The sequence below is a fragment of the Symphodus melops genome (genome assembly GCF_947650265.1).
Source record: "Symphodus melops genome assembly, chromosome: 9".
Classification (NCBI taxonomy): domain Eukaryota; kingdom Metazoa; phylum Chordata; class Actinopteri; order Labriformes; family Labridae; genus Symphodus; species Symphodus melops.
In genome coordinates this window covers 147,139-166,159 of record NC_136699.1, presented here as the reverse complement: position 1 = coordinate 166,159, position 19,021 = coordinate 147,139, and the positions used below count along the sequence as shown (strand labels likewise).

The window sequence follows — 19,021 nt, the reverse complement described above, 5'->3', positions numbered from 1 at the left end:
AGCAGGAGAGGAGGAGCAGGAGCAGCAGGAGAGGAGGAGCAGGAGGAGCAGGAAGAGAGGAGAGGAGGAAGCAGTAGAGGAGGAGTAGGAGGAGAAGGAAGAGGAGGAGGAGGAGGAGGAAGAAGAAGAGGAAAAGGAGGAGGAGGAGGAGGAGGAAGAAGAAGAGGAGGAGGAAGAAGAAGAGGAGGAGGAAGAAGAAGAGGAGGAGAGGGAGGAGGAAGAAGAAGAGGAGGAGGAAGAGGAGGAGGAGGAAGAAGAGAGAGGAGGAAGAAGAAGAAGAGGAGGAGAGGGAGGAAGAAGAAGAAGAAGAGGAGGAAGAGAAGGAGGAAGAGGAGGAGGAGGAGGAGGAGGAGGAGGAGGAGGAGGAAGAAGAAGAAGAGGAGGAGGAGGAAGAGGAGGAGGAGGAAGAAGAAGAAGAAGAGGAGGAGGAGGAGGAAGAAGAAGAAGAAGAGGAGGAGGAGGAGGAGGATCAGAAGTTGGTAAGAACTGAAGAGTGCTGATCAAAGGGAAACAGAAACATTTCCCAGAGTGCTTTGCACCTCCTCTTCTCAATCTGTCTGAGCTGTGATCACTGCAGTCCTTTACACCTGGAACATGTATAAGTCATAACACTTCATGACTCAGCACAGTGACACGTATGACCAGCATGATGACGTCATGGGTGTCTTATCTGGCGGTGCACAGAAGCATGGACCGTGCTGACAGACGTCCATCGACACATAACGTATTGTGACCAATCAGTGGCGTCTGGTGACCACCTGGTTCAGAGAGGAGGCTTGTTATTGGTCGATGAAGTCAGCTGGTGGTCACACTCTGATCTGTGTTCAGTGAAAATCTTTGACATAATGGGAGTCTAAGTCACGTGACAAACATGGGCAATCAGCCAGCTGATTTCACACACCGGCGTCGAGTCACATTGTGACTTATTACGGGCGGCGTGCTGTATCATGGCGTGCATATGATGCGTTACCATCCCGCCCTCAGTTTGTTTCCATTTGAACCTCAAAATGACGATCTGAGATGAACGCCTTCCTGCAGTGTAGAAAAAGGGAACATGGCTGAAATATGTTACCGTGGCAACAGTGTACGGAGGGAGTGAGAGCGGATCAGCGGCTGGAGACAAAACGGCGCCCACGCTGCTCACGCTACAGAGCTTAGAGATATTAGGCATGAATGAAATCGTGTGTGTGTGTGTGTGTGTGTGTGTGTGTGTGTGTGTGTGTGTGTGTGTGTGTGTGTGTGTGTGTGTGTGTGTGTGTGTTGTGTGTGTGTGTGTGTGTGTGTGTGTGTGTGTGTGTGTGTGTGTGTGTGTGTGTGTGTGTGTGTGTGTGTGTGTGTGTGTCAGGTTTACAGACGAGTGTAATCTACGTTTTAATCACAGCAGCTCTCGCTTCATCATGTGACGCAACATCCGGTGTTTCCATGGCAACGATAAACATTCTGTCCGTCATGGTGGCTTTGCTGTATAAACAGGAAACATATTTCATTGAGATATTTCAGTGTAAACATTCAGTGTTGTATCTTGTAAATGACCACTGATCAAAGTCGTCCTCTGATCCGGGCGGGACAGACGGTTGAATCTTTGATCAGTGACAGACGAGCGGCCTCCAGAATCAGGTCAGCTAATTGGGACGGCTAAATATAATTCACAGGGAGCACCTTCAGTGCCACTGCTGCCGTAACACGAACACACAGCCGTCATGAGGCGACCACGACCTTCTGATGACCACGGAGCGTTCTGATTGGATCTCGCACATCTGTACTAGAGATTAACAGAGAAATATGAAAAGCTTGTCCGTCACTGAGCCACAGTGTGAACTACGCAGTGCTTCCCCTGACAGCTCACCGTTAAATGTTGGTTTGGACCATAAGAACGACAGGCGTGTAGCTGAGCTGATTGACAGGTGGGCGCCGTGTAACGGTTTGTCAGGAGCCTTAAAACCCGCCTCAGCTCTCAGCCTGTCGTTAGCTTGACTCAAAGTTAGCCTGAGACAGCATTTCCAGCACGGAGACCGCCATCCATGGGACTCCAGCGCCCCCTGCAGGGACACACGGGGGACTCCAGCGCCCCCTGCAGGGACACACGGGGGACTCCAGCGCCCCCTGTAGGGACACACGGGGGACTCCAGCACCCCCTGCAGGGACACATGGGGGGGGACTCCAGCGCCCCCTGCAGGAACACACGGGGGACTCCAACGCCCCCTGCAGGGACACACGGGGGACTCCAGCGCCCCCTGCAGGGACACATGGGGGGGACTCCAACGCCCCCTGCAGGAACACACGGGGGACTCCAGCGCCCCCTGCAGGAACACACGGGGGACTCCAGCACCCCCTGCAGGAACACACGGGGGACTCCAGCGCCCCCTGCAGGAACACACGGGGGACTCCAGCGCCCCCTGCAGGAACACACAGGGGACTCCAGCGCCCCCTGCAGGAACACACGGGGGACTCCAGCGCCCCCTGCAGGAACACACGGGGGACTCCAGCGCCCCCTGTAGGAACACACGGGGGACTCCAGCGCCCCCTGCAGGAACACACGGGGGACTCCAGCGCCCCCTGCAGGAACACAACGGGGGACTCCAGCGCCCCCTGCAGGAACACACAGGGGACTCCAGCACCCCCTGCAGGAACACACGGGGGACTCCAGCGCCCCCTGCAGGAACACACGGGGGACTCCAGCACCCCCTGCAGGAACACACGGGGGACTCCAGCGCCCCCTGCAGGGACACACGGGGGACTCCAGCGCCCCTGCAGGAACACCCTCTGATGGTTCGGATCCGACCTCGGCCCTTTTCTGCACGTCATCCTCTCTCTCTTCTCCCAGTGTTTCCAGTCTCTCCTCAGCTTTGACACCAGTTAGGATTGTCTAACTAAGAGTCCGTCATGCTGACAGAAGACTGAATTCCTTCTCGTAGTTGGATGTTGTCAGAGTTGTTAAAGACAGATTTCTGAGGGCACATTCTCCCTGGTTACTTTGAGACGCAGTCAGATGTGACCAAGGCTTAATGGCTTTTCCCACAATCCTCGCTGTTTCTGAAAGTTACTGGTTTTAGCTTAATTAAAGATTTCTGAAACTCGTCACACGTTCACCTCGCTGAACAGCAGCCGCTCGCTGCATCGCTTTACGGTGCTGCATGAACACGCTTAGAACCAGAGAGACGTAATCCTGAACAAACTCAGAGAGAGAGAGAGAGAGAGAGAGAGAGAGAGAGAGAGAGAGAGAGAGAGAGAGAGAGAGAGAGAGAGAGAGAGAGAGAGAGAGAGAGAGAGAGAGAGAGAGAGAGAGAGAGAGAGAGAGACGGACGGTCTTGGAAACATGGCGACTTCTGTCACACAGATGTCAGACGCTCTGTTAGCTTGAATGGCGTGCGACTCGGAGAGTTTCACAGCCAATCACTGTCCTGCTTTGAGGATATGACTGATATAAGACACGTTACTCGTGGAGAGATGGTGACTTTAGCTAGCCTAACGTCTCCGTTATCAGCTGATCATGGCCGCACTCATCGAGCAGGAAGCACGCCGTCTAAAGATTATAAACGACAGGGATAATAAATATCCCTGAACTGACATCATCAAACACGTTTTAAAGCCTAAATAAATCCTGATCTTAAATAAACCTACGAACCAGAGAGGAAATGATCATTATGGGCTGGTTCATCAGTCGGTCTGATAAAAAGTACATGTGAGCGTGTGGTAGGATTTATAACACAGACCCCTGCAGGTGGCTCAGCGGGCGAGTCGCCCGAGTGTGTGAACGTGAACGCTCTGAGTTTTGTTGAACCTCGGATGAGACATGCTCTCTCTCGGTTGGTTTCTTCTCACCGCCGCGTTCAGTCGACTCAGCAGTTTGATGAACGGAGACTTTGGCGTGTTGAACTCGACCTCTTTTTCATCTTCGCCTCATTGTACGGGATAATTCCCCCGTTGGACTGTGACAGTGAACAGACGACACGTTGGCTTCCATTAGCTCCAATAAGACAAAAGTGAAATGAGATTAGTGAGCTCTGATTTCTCCGTGACCACGTCTCCATCGCACGGCTGCTCATGGTTTGATTGGTTTGGTCTGTCTGAGGGGAGTGGATGAGTGACTGACACGTTTAGAAGCTGCTGTGACCTGTAATAATGACTGACATCATCATGTCTTTCACGTGTGAGGGAGAAGTGCATTCTGGGACACCAGTTTGAGACATGGAGTGTTTCCTCTGATACATTAAATACTAAATGGGGAAAGTTTCTGATTTATGAATGTTTGATTTTCCACTTCAAACTTGTTTAACCCTTTGTGGCCTTCCTGATATTCAGCTTTAAGCTACGGCCACATCGTGCTTTGGTATTCTACATGGTTCTAAAGACTACAGTTCCCATGAGCCTCAGCTGCCGATACGGTCAATCAGAGCTGAAGCGTCTTCAAGATGTTACAGCTACATTAATCCCACAATAACCATCAAATTAATTTTACATTCGTTATTTTATAGAAAGAGAAATGATCATTTTCCCCTCACTGACGAGTCGTGAGGTGAGAGAACAGCCGCAGCTCAGCAGGTCAATGTGCATGGCTAACGTTAGCAGTGCTAGCATCCACAGTCCCAGGCTTCAAACTGTGCTGCTGCTGGTGCACTGTGCTCGTTTACGTCTGGGTAGTAGAGCCTTTAAGTGAAGCTACTGACAGTCTATGGACCGAGCGTAACCAGGTGTTGCTGCTGTTATTATTCCATGTGCAGAAATGTAGTTGAACTATGAAGTGAGGAAGCAACCAGCTGCCCCAGATAACTGCTCCACTGTCACAGAGAAAGTGTGTTTTCAGTTTGGATGGTGACAAAGTTTGAGAGAAGCATCGAGCGCTGATTCATTCTCCGGAGAAAAACTTTAATGAGCTGCTGGAGCCAAAGTTTACTAATGAAGCCGCTCTGTGCTTAACAGTCGAAGAAAGCAGCTGTAAAGAGCACTCAGTATGTGTGAGACTTTTAAACAGGAACTGAATAAATCTTTCCCAAACAGCAGAGCAAAGCCTGAGTCTCTGACTGTTCCTGCCATTTCCTCTTTCTCATTTTTCTTAGACCACAGCGGTGCCTCCTTCTGCTCCCAGCATGCAACATTTCATCAATGAGAGCTTGTACAGGCAGTGCAGAAGTGGCAGGATGCCTACAGTACTTAGACCAAGCCAGCTAATGTCTGATGTATGGACTCCAGTTCCCTTTGTCAGCAGGAAATCCCTGTTTTATTGTGGAAAAGGAAATGACTCGTTAGTTAAATTACACTGGAGGACACGTAAATCCACGTCAATAATCCTGATGAAGTGACGTGAGATCGATACACATGCTTCATGCTAATCCTCTGAGCATGTTTGAGAAACAGCCTGCGACCTCAGGCGGACTCATGTTTCCCTCCTGTGCTGCGTGCAGAAGGACTACGCTGCTGTACGTAGCATGAGATCCTGCTGAGTCGACAACGTGTGGAGGAAACACAAATCATCTCATCAGATGGTCCTTAAACAACACAGTGTAGAGCTGTACATATAGATATGATGTGAGGGTGAGCTCATCCCTCTTACAACAGACTGTATTATGTTTAATACTGACATCCAACATGGGGACATCGATGTAAATATGGATGTGCAGAATATATCTCCTCTTAATATTTTGACTAAAAGAGGACATATTCCCCCTCCTCTCAAACAGCGCCCCCTGTGGTCTACAATATAACATGAATCCAGCAGCAGAGGAGGTTCTCTCTGAACGCTCCGTGTTGGTGTGTGTGTCTCTTTAAATGAGCCCCGCCCTCTGAGTTTTCCCCATAGACATCACTCCTTCACTCGAGAGAATAAAAATGGCCGACCTGTGCTAAAGTTTATCTCTATAAAAGTCTATCCCCCCCCCCCCCCGAGCGCTGGGGGGGGGGGATAGACGTTAGAGATATGTTTCTATGTGAGTGTTTCTATGTGAGTGTTTCTATGTGAGTGATTCTATGTGAGTGTTTCTATGTGAGTGATTCTATGTGAGTGTTTCTATGTGAGTGATTCTATGTGAGTGTTTCTATGTGAGTGATTCTATGTGAGTGATTCTATGTGAATGGTTTCTATGTGAGTGTTTCTATGTTTCTATGTGAGTGTTTCTATGTGAGTGTTTCTATGTGGGTGTTTCTATGTGAATGTTTCTATGTGAGTGATTCTATGTGAATGTTTCTATGTGAGTGTTTCTATGTTTCTATGTGAATGTTTCTATGTGAGTGATTCTATGTGAGTGTTTCTATGTTTCTATGTGAGTGTTTCTATGTGAGTGTTTCTATGTTTCTATGTGAGTGTTTCTATGTGAGTGTTTCTATGCGAGTGTTTCTATGTGAGTGTTTCTATGTGAATGTTTCTATGTGAGTGATTCTATGTGAATGTTTCTATGTGAGTGTTTCTATGTTTCTATGTGAGTGTTTCTATGTGAGTGTTTCTATGTTTCTATGTGAGTGTTTCTATGTGAGTGTTTCTATGTGAATGTTTCTATGCGAGTGTTTCTATGTGAGTGTTTCTATGTGAATGTTTCTATGTGAGTGATTCTATGTGAATGTTTCTATGTGAGTGTTTCTATGTTTCTATGTGAGTGTTTCTATGTGAGTGTTTCTATGTTTCTATGTGAGTGATTCTATGTGAGTGTTTCTGTGTTTCTATGTGAGTGATTCTATGTGAGTGTTTCTATGTGAGTGATTGAGAGAGAGAGAGAGAGAGAGAGAGAGAGAGAGAGAGAGAGAGAGAGAGAGAGAGAGAGAGAGAGAGAGAGAGAGAGAGAGAGAGAGAGAGAGAGAGAGAGAGAGAGAGAGAGAGAGAGAGAGAGAGAGAGAGAATATGAACACTGAGTTACAGCGAGCAGCCGTGAAGCCATCGCACATAAATGTCACCAGAGTTTGTAGAAAGATCTAACGAGCCCGTCTCCTCTCAGTCTGTTCACAGTTCTCCAGAGGAGTTTACGCCATCTTCGGATTCTACGACAAGAAGTCGGTGAACACCATCACGTCCTTCTGTGGGACGCTCCACGTGTCCTTCATCACACCCAGCTTCCCCCTGGATGGGAATCAGCAGTTTATCATCCAGATGAGACCCGACATCAAAGGGCCCCTGCTCAGCCTCATCGAGTACTACAAGTGGGACAAGTTCGCCTACCTGTACGACAGTGACCGCGGTAAGTTCAGGACTCTCCCCTGCTGCTCCTCCTGCTGCTCCTCATGCTGCTCCTCATACTGCTCCTCATGCTGCTCCTCATACTGCTCCTCATACAGCTCCTCCTGCTGCTCCTCATACTGCTCCTCATGCTGCTCCTCATACAGCTCCTCATACTGCTCCTCATACTGCTCCTCATACTGCTCCTCATGCTGCTCCTCATGCTGCTCCTCATACTGCTCCTCATGCTCCTCCTCATGCTGTTCCTCATGCTGCTCCTCATGCTGCTCCTCATACTGCTCCTCATGCTGCTCCTCATGCTGCTCCTCATGCTGCTCCTCATGCTGTTCCTCATGCTGCTCCTCATGCTGTTCCTCATGCTGCTCCTCATGCTGCTCCTCATACTGCTCCTCATGCTGCTCCTCATGCTGCTCCTCATGCTGCTCTTCATGCTGTTCCTCCTGCTGCTCCTCCTGCTGCTCCTCATGCTGCTCCTCATGCTGTTCCTCATGCTGCTCCTCCTGCTGTTCCTCCTGCTGCTCCTCATGCTGCTCCTCATGCTGTTCCTCATGCTGCTCCTCATACTGCTCCTCATGCTGCTCCTCATGCTGCTCCTCATGCTGCTCCTCATGCTGTTCTTCCTGCTGCTCCTCATACTGCTCCTCATGCTGCTCCTCATACTGCTCCTCATGCTGCTCCTCATGCTGCTCCTCATGCTGCTCCTCATGCTGTTCCTCATGCTGCTCCTCATGCTGCTCCTCATGCTGCTCCTCATACTGCTCCTCATGCTGTTCCTCCTGCTGCTCCTCATGCTGCTCCTCATGCTGCTCCTCATGCTGCTCCTCATGCTGTTCCTCATGCTGCTCCTCATGCTGCTCCTCATACTGCTCCTCATGCTGTTCCTCCTGCTGCTCCTCATGCTGCTCCTCATGCTGCTCCTCATGCTGCTCCTCATGCTGCTCCTCATACTGCTCCTCATGCTGCTCCTCATGCTGTTCCTCCTGCTGCTCCTCATGCTGTTCCTCCTGCTGCTCCTCATGCTGCTCCTCATGCTGCTCCTCATGCTGCTCCTGCATGCAGGTAGCTGAGCACAGGTGAGTCACATGCACCTGCTGTGTTGAAGAGTCTGCAGCAATGTTCATGCTTCATCTACAGAAGGAGTCATTGGTTTGCATCATGAGGTCATGAGATCTCAGTGTTTCTCCATGATCACACACACACACACACACACACACACACACACACACACACACACACACACACACACACACACACACACACACACACACACACACACACCTGGATGGTCGATACAAACTGATGATTATCTGGACACAAGCTCTAACTCAACGTCGAGCATCAGCAGCCTCCTGATCGATCAGCCCGTTAGACCGATCAATCCCCCGATGAGTCACAGATGGTTTTTAATATTGTCTCCACACTCATCACGTCTCTGTGCCGGAGACAGAAAAGTCCTCCTCCCTAAAACGTCCTCATCCAGACTTTAAATGTATTTCATCACACTCCTTTGATCCGCTTCATCGGGGACTTCTTTTGTCGTCCGCTCTGATTTAAGTCTGAAGTGATTTTGTTCAGACGTTTTTCTCTCACCTTCTTTAAAACATGTCTCTGGACATGACAAGGATGCTTCTTTAACACATCAGAAACATGGAATGATTTACTGAACACGTGTGTTTGGATGAAAACAGCAGCTTCAAACCTGCTGATCAGTTTGATCTTTATTTATATATCAGTTTATAACAGGTGCTATCTCTTTACAAGCAGCAGGTAAACATGCTCATTGTTATGTTTACTAAGAGCAGGTTAAAGACCTTATTTACTCAGCTTAATCTTCAGCAGACCCGGATCATGATGAACTGGACTTTAAAGAACCTTCCAGGGTCCAGAACCTTCAGATGTGAAATCATAAGAAACCTGAAACTGCCCACAGTTAGGCTTCAGACAAATAACACGTCATGACTGTGGACCAACCTGCAGTTCCTCAAGTGGCCACTTGAGGCTGGTTCAACAGTGATGTTAGAATATCTGTTTACAGCTGAATAAAACATGGCAGCTCGCTGTCAGCTGATTCAGGAACTTGACCTCTTGGTGGTGTTTGTGTGGTCGCTCTCTTTTAGGAACAGGTCAAAGGTTACACACTGTGTGTTTGACCAGCGGTGGAGGGTTCTGTTCTGATTGGAGGAGGCGTTAGTTTTTACTCGTTACCAGGTATAAGATGTTATTTATCCTGAGCCTCTGCTTATCTTCCCAGTCAGCCTCGCTCTGACTGACAGCAGACTAACGTGCTGCTCCTCGCCAAAACCAGAGGGCGCTTTTCAACCTGCTGTTCTAAACTGTCCTCCTGCTGAACGCTAACTCTGACCCGCTGTCCCCTACTGTACGTCCCCGGCGCCACTGAGGGGCCTGTTGTGCATATTTCATCATTGCATGGCTGTCTAATGAGGTCAGTGTGATCCCCGCGTTTCCATGGCAACCAAAGTGTGGAGAGAGAGAGAGAGAGAGCGAGAGAGCGGTAGATGATGCCAGGATGTGTGTGGGTGTTTCTCAGGGAGAGGACGACTGCTTATGATGAATTCTATTAGCACGTTGAGACTAATGGATGAACCGACACCAGCGCCGTCAGCTGTTGTCAGAAAGTCAGTTTAGATAATGGATGCATGTATGTGGGTGGAAAGGCGCTCACAGGCTCTTAATTACATTCCTTTGTCTCCCTGGATGCACACATGTCCTCAGTAAGACTCGGAGAAGGACGGATGCTCAGCGCTGCTGCTCGGAAAGGAAACGAGGAAAGGAAATGAAGTTTCTATAAAGGCAGTGTTCAGTTTAATGTGTGTGTGTCGACCCGCACACACACACGGACATGACACCATGACGAGCGCTCTGATTGGGCGGCACGTGTAAACGATAATAATAATAATGTCCACGTGTCCGTCAGAGGTGTGAAGCATTGAATCCAACAAAGACGTGTTTAGTTTGGATGAATTATAAACCAACAGATTAAATGTCATTAAATCTGGCCCGCGGCGGTTTTCACTCATGGTCCATTTCAGCACAGAGAAGAAGACAGTGTTGCCATGGTTACTGAACACTGGGGATGTGTGCGTTCATGTTTCTGTGTTGGGATCCTCGAGTAAACATGACACCGGCAACTCTGCAGATGTCGAGTAAGAGATGAGCAGCAACTTCATGACATGTGAGGAGACCGCCTCCTCTGATGTAAGCGCGGCGCCGTGCCGTTTGGACCCGCTGACCTGCAGGACGTGTAATCTGAACCCGAACCAGCATCAACACGTTTAGCTCCGTCCTTCATCATCTTCACGGTGAATCTCTCTAAATGCTCATTATCTCTTTTAATTAGAGCGTCAGATAGAACCTGTAATTATGAGCCTCCATCTTCCTCCTCAACATCATCAACGCGCCCGCTGGGTCGCATGAAATTGATTCCTTCTGTAATTCAGCAAGGCGGAACGAAAGGATAAACGCCGTCTCAGACCAGAGATCAGGACCACGCAGATCCAGCTGTGGGTCCAGAGGACACTTTGACTCCTCATTGAGCCTTTCTTCTTTCTGACGTCAGAGAACCTACAAGACGCCCTGAGAGGACCCAGGTCACTGAGGTCTGAGGTGACCCAGGTCACTGAGGTCTGAGGTGACCCAGGTGACTGAGGTCTGAGGTGACCCAGGTGACTGAGGTCTGAGGTGACCCAGGTGACTGAGGTCTGAGGTGACCCAGGTGACTGAGGTCTGAGGTGACCCAGGTGACTGAGGTCTGAGGTGACCCAGGTGACTGAGGTCTGAGGTGACCCAGGTCACTGAGGTCTGAGGTGACCCAGGTCACTGAGGTCTGAGGTGACCCAGGTGACTGAGGTCTGAGGTGACCCAGGTGACTGAGGTCTGAGGTGACCCAGGTGACTGAGGTCTGAGGTGACCCAGGTGACTGAGGTCTGAGGTGACCCAGGTGACTGAGATCTGAGGTGACAGAGGTCTGAGGTGACCCAGGTGACTGAGATCTGAGGTGACCCAGGTGACTGTGGTCTGAGGTGACCCAGGTGACTGAGGTCTGAGGTGACCCAGGTGACTGAGGTCTGAGGTGACCCAGGTGACTGAGGTCTGAGGTGACTGAGGTCTGAGGTGACCCAGGTGACTGAGGTCTGAGGTGACCCAGGTGACTGAGGTCTGAGGTGACCCAGGTGACTGAGATCTGAGGTGACTGAGGTCTGAGGTGACCCAGGTGACTGAGGTCTGAGGTGACCCAGGTGACTGAGATCTGAGGTGACCCAGGTCACTGAGGTCTGAGGTGACCCAGGTGACAGAGGTCTGAGGTGACCCAGGTGACTGAGGTCTGAGGTGACCCAGGTGACTGAGGTCTGAGGTGACCCAGGTGACTGAGGTCTGAGGTGACCCAGGTGACTGAGATCTGAGGTGACCCAGGTGATCAACTCTCAGTCTTCTTAAACCTTCACCCGAACCAAGTCCACCAGAGATCTGATCTGATCAGCCGTACCAGAAGGGAAGTGATTGATTATTGGCTACAGCAGCTGTCAGTGGGTGGGCTAAGCGTTGGAAGGCGTGGCGTGGGCTAAGCGTTGGAAGGCGTGGCGTGGGCTAAGCATGGCGTGGCGTGGGCTAAGCGTTGGAAGGCGTGGCGTGGGCTAAGCGTTGGAAGGCATGGCGTGGGCTAAGCGTGGCGTGGGCTAAGCGTTAGAAGGCGTGGCGTGGGCTAAGCGTTGGAAGGCATGGCGTGGGCTAAGCATGGCGTGGCGTGGGCTAAGCATGGCGTGGCGTGGGCTAAGCATGGCGTGGCGTGAACAGAAGGAAAGTTTCTGAAGGAGCAGGAAGACGAGACGCTCGGTTTGAACACACTCTCATTATTCTGGGATGTTAAACTTCTGGTGTCGATGCAGTCGAGTTCTGTTCGACCCACTCTCCGCCTCCATGTTGGTCCGGTTCATGACTGACTCATGTTGATGGGCTCTTTACATAAAGCTCTGACTCTTTAAACCAGCAGACGATCTGCTCGAGGAGGCCGACGCCCACGCTCGTCTAGTCGGCTGCATAAATTGTTTCATCTTCTCTCAGAGCTGTTTTTTCTGCATCTGTTGCTTTGACTTTTATTTCTTTGTAAGTGCAGCTGCTGAGCGTGTACCATAAGACAGCACCAGAATAACCAGAATCACCAGTGGTGTTGTTACTGGGAAGCTGCTATCAGTCATCCAGTGACTAAATGCACCATAGCTTCTGTCTCTCAGCAGAGTGGGTGCAAACCTTGCTGGTCCAGTTTGTGAGACGTGTCAGAAGCAGGTTGCCTCCCAGGGGCATCATGGGTAAAGGATTAAGACAGGAAGTGTGAATCATGTTTGACTCCCCCTTCATCTCCTTCCCCAGGCCTGACCACGCTGCAGGTTGTTCTGGACATGGCGGCAGAGAGGAAGTGGCAGGTGACGGCCATCAATGTGGGGAACTTAAAAGACGAGAGGAAGGACGAAGCCTACCGCTCGCTGTTCCAGGACCTGGAGAACAAGAAGGAGAGGAGGGTGATCCTGGACTGTGAGCAGGACAAAGTCAAAGACATCATGGAGCAGGTAGAGTGAAGACGTGTTGCCCCTCATGTGTCCATGTGGTTAAGATTATGAAACCTGGAGGATTTGGGGAATTGCATATTAACATGTGTGCCGTGTTGTGGAGGTCCAACTTCACTGGTATCTGGGTTTGGTGCTGCTGAAGCATTTTAATCACACGGATGTAAATCTGTGTCTCAGTCTGTTTTTAAGGGAAGTTCATGAGGAATCCTCTCAGTAGGGCTTCAGGAGACTCACTGATGTTTGCTTAGCTCAAAGTGTCTTTAGATAAAATCTGCAGGATGTTTGAGATGAGCAGAAGTGACTCCTTAATAAGTCAAATCATGTTAGCATCCTGAGCTGCTGCTCTGAGATCTGACCCTTCTGGGTCTGGACTGAAGCATACAGGTATGAGACTCTGGGGGGGGGGGGGGGTCTCATTATGGTAAAAACAAACAAAGAGTAAATAATACTTAGAAATGATCAGCAGTATTTTAATATTTATGGGAATTCAGGCTTGTTAACGAGCACATTCTCCTTTAATTGCTCCTGTAGGAGCGAAGTGATAATCAGCCTTTGATAAAACAACACTGTCTGCTGGACCTGCAGAAAAGCACCACAACAATTACACTAATTGTCCTTTTAGGCAATACACAAAACCGCAATAAAAGGCAGAACAGATGCACATAAACAGGTTATTTTTATTCCTCCTCTTACCCGGGAGAGAGGCTTATCGATTAGCATTTAAAGCGTGCCAACGTCTGTTTAATCGCCGCTGAATGAGATCAATGCCCACGGCCTCGGAGCCTGTTTATCTGGGAAAAACAGAACCTGTTCAGGTGGAAGTTTCTCGCTTCATGTCAAAGGCATTTACGTAGAAGATCCAATACATTATTATTCAAATCTGCTTCAAGTCGCTGCCCCGACAAACGGAGACGCCAGTCAGCGGGAGGATTACTTTCAGGTGCGTCGTTTATTTCAGCCGCTGAAACGGTGAAATGTTTCTGCTGCTCTCCTGATAAGAGGAGTGGGTATCTGTGTGCAGCAGCGTCAGTGACGGTGAACCCCAACGTTTAAAGGTGATACTGCCCAGAACTGGAAGACATGTTAGGACTGATAGTGTCCTTGTCTGAATGCTTGAATGATGTGTTTTTAATGTATTTATGTCGTATCTCTGCTGCTCGACGTTTCCTCTCTGTGGAACACAAACCTGCAGAGCTTCATCATGTGGTTTCTTTGCAGGTCATCACGATCGGCAGACATGTCAAAGGTTACCACTACATCATAGCCAACCTGGTAAGTTGATGCATTTACTTCAGAGGATTTCAGAGATGATGAAAAGATAACATTTTGGTGTCTCTTGTTTTAAAGGGTTTCATTGATGGGGATCTGTCCAAAATCCAGTACGGGGGCGCCAACGTGTCGGGCTTTCAGATAGTGGATTTTGATGATCCTTTGGTGTCCAAATTTGACCAGCGATGGGAGGCCTTAGAAGAGAAGGAGTATCCTGGTGCTGACAGTAAAATACGGGTGAGTGGAGGACACAGCCAGGTGCGTTCATGTTTTCAGGGTTCAAATATACTTGAACCACACGTACGAGTAAAGTGGAAATGTTCACATCCTCATCTTTAAACCTAACATTTTATTGGAGGATTCCTCTGGACGGAGCGCCACATGAATCAGGCGGTGCAAAACACCCAAGAAGAGATGATCTGAAGATGGAGTGTGTTACTTTGGGACTCGTGTTTGACACATCGGGAGGTTTTAGTCGCTGATCTGATGAACTTCAAACCTTTCCACCCTGGTTGTAGCGGCTCCAAATCTACACTGCTGCTATAGTGCTTATATTCATATACACAAGCATGTCGTTAAACGCAAGTATACACAGGGCTTCAAGGACACGAGGAGACAAGGACACAAGGACACGAGGACACAAGGACACAAGGACACGAGGACACGAGGACACGAGGGCCGATCACAGCCTGCAGCTCCAGAACTGCTTAGATGAATTTTTTAGCAGGAAAGAAAGAAAGAGAGTGATGCCAACAGCACAGTCACACAGTGACAACAGAACCATGAACTGATACATCCTGATGATCAGTCCAACACAACAGCTGTTCAATAACTCTACTTTATAAGCTCCAGTGTTTGGGGACCAATCAGTGTTGACTTAGTGACGTCAGAGGGTCCAGTGTTCACCCTCCTGAGCTCAGCTGTCTGTGGGCTGATGGTCCGTCTGTATAGTGGAGCTCATGATTCACGAGCTTCTTTGTCCTCAATGATTCACTCGTACAGAGTGAGTTACACACACACACACACACACACACACACACACACACACACACACACGTCTACATTCAGCTGTAATGCATGTCTCCACACCTTTGACCAAACGTGTTTTCTGTCTTTTCTTCTTGTGCAGGATTGTTGGGTTAGCATTTAATGCTAATCGTCCCTTCGTCTGTGTTTGTGACCTCAAAGTAAATCCTTCCTCTTTGAGCAGCTTTCTCTCCCCACGTTATTCAATGTCTACGTTACGTCTGCAGACACTGCTGCACTCACACACGTTCATGCAGAGTGAAATCAGAGTTATGTTGAACAGAGAAAAGAAGGTTTTTGATTAACTGCTTACATTGGCTCTTTGAGCCGGAGCCGACCTGACCTGACGTCTGTACCAGGTCAGAAGTCACCGACGTATCGGATCGGCCTGACGGCGCCGATCCAAGTCACGATCAAGAAAGATGGTTGGGCACTTTTAACATTCTCCACTCGCAGTCTCGCTCCGAAGACGTTCAGACGAGATGGAACATAAAAGTCTTAATTTGAAAAGCTGACTGATGTTGCTGCTTCCTGTTTGCATCCCATCCTGTGAGTGACTTATAATAAGTGACTAACACGTGACGGCGCACAGCCAGCAGCACGCCACGTAAAGAAAAGAACCTGGGGATGTCTAAAGTCTGCTGCCTGGGTTAGATGATGGTTCCCTTCTCTCTCCTCCTTAGTACACGTCAGCTCTGACCTACGACGCGGTGCAGGTGATGACGGAGGCCTTCCGCTATCTACACAAGCAGCGCATCGACTTCACCAGGAGGGCCAACAACGGGGACTGCCTGGCCAACCCTGCTGTTCCCTGGGCTCAGGGAGTGGAGATAGAGAGAGCGCTGAAGCAGGTAACATGCACACGTCATGGTGTTGGTGAAGTTATTAATGCCTGGGACACAGGAAGTCTAGATATAGAAGTGGAGGAAACCCTGCAGAGTGTCTCTGGGTTGAAGTCAAAGATCAGTCCATGTTTGTTGGGCTTCCAGGATCAGATCCACCCAGTGGACCCAAAGCAAGAGAAGACGTGGGGGGACATTACTCACTCGTCTCATCCCATGCTGCGTCTAAGATCTCCGATCTGGACTCAGATAGCGTCCTTAAGTTTTTCCAAAGTGTGGTCGCTCAGCATGAAGTCATTTATGATGCTGACTTTGTGGAAGAGGAGAAAATAACAGAATGTCCATCTGGAGTAAAAGTCTGTCTCAGTGACGACAGATAAAGTTCCTCCCACACATGTTCATCAACATATAGCTTCATTCTGTCTTCATAGATCCTTTTCAATAACTACAGATCTCCAGTCGTGCTGTAGTTCATGCTGTGAAGCTGATGATGCTGTGAACACATCTTGTGTCTCTAAGGTGCGTGTGGAAGGCCTGACAGGAAACATCCAGTTTGATCAACATGGGAAGCGAGTGAACTACTCTGTGAATATCATGGAGCTAAAGACTAACGGTCCTGTGAAGGTAAGCACTGGAGCCTGACGCCATGTGACTGTGGAGGCTTTTCATGCAATCACATGTGACTTTATTGTTTTTCCTCCAAACAGATTGGATACTGGAATGAAGTGGACAAAATGGCCGTCACCAAATCTGATGTCTTTGCAAACGAGTCAACGGGAATGGAAAACAAAACAGTTATTGTCACCACCATCTTGGTAAATAATAAATAATATGAGCTGCTGATGCTCTCTTCCTCTGTGATCAATCAGCCAATCAGAGAGCTGCTCTCTTCCTCTGTGATCAATCAGCCAATCAGAGAGCTGCTCTCTTCCTCTGTGACCAATCAGCCAATCAGAGAGCTGCTCTCTTCCTCTGTGATCAATCAGCCAATCAGAGAGCTGCTCTCTTCCTCTGTGACCAATCAGCCAATCAGAGAGCTGCTCTCTTCCTCTGTGATCAATCAGCCAATCAGAGAGCTGGTCTCCTCCTCTGTGATCAGTCAGCCAATCAGAGAGCTGCTCTCTTCCTCTGTGACCAATCAGCCAATCAGAGAGCTGCTCTCTTCCTGTGTGATCAATCAGCCAATCAGAGAGCTGCTCTCTTCCTGTGTGATCAATCAGCCAATCAGAGAGCTGCTCTCTTCCTGTGTGATCATGAAGGAAACCTGCTGTGTTGAAGCTTCTCTGACAACAATGCAGCAGCCAGTATGTCCTCCTTCTAACTTTAGATTCTGCTCCTGAACGCTCTGGATCTGATTGGACCAGAGAAGGTAGGCGGGGCTTTGAAGGCCGTTTTGGACGCCCCTGGGTTTGTCAGATATGAGAGAGACAGCTCTCTGTAATGTTTAGCGTTTGGACTGCAGTACACATTTTAAACACTGGGGGGTCAGAGGTACAGACTGCTCCTTTAAATCAGCTCCTGGTTCAATATAAGACGACAGCGTAACCACGAGAGTGAGACAAAGACTGAAACTGACCATATGAGTGTTATGAATAAAAGAGGGGCCTCTTATATCTGAATCATGTGATCGTTTCAGACCAATGGCCTCTTGACTTGTCTCTGAAGCTGAGCAGTGTTGTATTTTCGTCCCTGTCTTTCAGGAAGCTCCGTACGTCATGCTGAAGAAGAACGCCGACCTTTTTGTAGACAATGAGCGCTACGAGGGCTACTGTGTCGATCTGGCTACGGAGATAGCGAAGCACTGTGGCTTCAAATACCAACTGAAGATCGTGGGGGATGGGAAATATGGAGCCAGAGATGCAGAGACCAAGATCTGGAATGGGATGGTTGGAGAGTTAGTTTATGGAGTAAGTAAATCAGCACGTCTAAACAATGCTGGATTTCACAGAGGACATTTTAAAAGCTTTACTCTGTTTTGTAATCTGCTTGAATAGAAAGCAGACATTGCCGTGGCTCCCCTGACCATCACTTTGGTTCGAGAGGAGGTCATTGATTTCTCCAAACCGTTCATGTCTCTGGGAATCTCCATCATGATAAAGAAGCCTCAGAAATCCAAACCAGGAGTCTTCTCCTTCCTGGACCCTCTGGCCTACGAGATCTGGATGTGCATCGTGTTCGCCTACATCGGGGTCAGCGTGGTGCTGTTCCTGGTCAGCCGCTTCAGCCCGTACGAGTGGCACACTGAGGAGTACGAGGACGGGCAGATCCAGACCAACGAGTCCACCAATGAGTTTGGCATATTCAACAGCCTGTGGTTCTCCCTCGGAGCCTTCATGCGTCAGGGCTGTGACATCTCACCCAGGTAGGTTCAGAAAACACCACTTCTTCATTGGTTGTTTTCATACAAGTTATAACAGCTGGAGGAGACGGTCCCTCTGCTTCCTACACACTAACCCTAACCCAGGAAGAATCTTTTATTAAGCACATCAGTTATTCATAAACATGCATAATTGTGGGTGTGGCTGAGTTGACTGACAGGTGGCATCCAGCAGCTGCCTTAGCTCCGCCTCTTTTCCATTTCAAACTAGTTTAAGGCAGTATTTCCAACATGTCTCTTAGAGTTTGTCCAGTGTCAGCTGATGACACAGGCAGGATGTTCCTCTCGATTTGTCTCTGAATCAAGTAGAGAAACTGAAGCCTACAATCAGAAACCGTTAGTGGGCTTTACTCAAGCAACGTACCAACCCGACAAACACAAGTGATCAGAAATCAAGGAGATTATTGAATAAGTAGGGTGAGTGCTGAGTCATGTTACCTCATACAAACACTTTCCTGTGAAACAGTCTGAAGTGATTCATGGTACCTCACACAGTGTGAGCAGACTCCGCCCACTCAGGAATCTTCCCTTGTAGTTCTGTAGGTGTTGGAGCTGAATGAATCAAAGATCACACATTCATGTGTTTTCTCTGTAGATCTCTGTCTGGGCGCATCGTCGGAGGTGTCTGGTGGTTCTTCACTTTAATCATCATTTCGTCCTACACTGCGAACCTGGCTGCCTTCCTGACCGTGGAGAGGATGGTCTCTCCCATTGAGAGTGCAGAGGACCTGGCCAAACAGACCGAGATCGCCTACGGGACGCT

General features: G+C 49.0%; 1 protein-coding gene across 1 annotated transcript in view; it reads left to right on the top strand.

Annotated features, from left to right (window-relative positions):
* Positions 1 to 19,021, top strand: part of gria2b (glutamate receptor, ionotropic, AMPA 2b) — a gene marked incomplete at its 5' end in the record, with an annotated part of 39,807 nt that overhangs the window by 14,067 nt on the left and 6,719 nt on the right. The window contains 10 exons of the mRNA XM_079352441.1: positions 6,924 to 7,163; positions 12,548 to 12,744; positions 13,963 to 14,016; positions 14,092 to 14,250; positions 15,723 to 15,890; positions 16,401 to 16,505; positions 16,589 to 16,696; positions 17,582 to 17,788; positions 17,876 to 18,243; positions 18,854 to 19,021. The exon at positions 18,854 to 19,021 is cut by the window's right edge and continues 31 nt beyond it. Coding sequence (XP_079208567.1) covers positions 6,924 to 7,163; positions 12,548 to 12,744; positions 13,963 to 14,016; positions 14,092 to 14,250; positions 15,723 to 15,890; positions 16,401 to 16,505; positions 16,589 to 16,696; positions 17,582 to 17,788; positions 17,876 to 18,243; positions 18,854 to 19,021 — 1,774 coding nt within the window. The remainder of the gene's footprint in view (positions 1 to 6,923; positions 7,164 to 12,547; positions 12,745 to 13,962; positions 14,017 to 14,091; positions 14,251 to 15,722; positions 15,891 to 16,400; positions 16,506 to 16,588; positions 16,697 to 17,581; positions 17,789 to 17,875; positions 18,244 to 18,853) is intronic.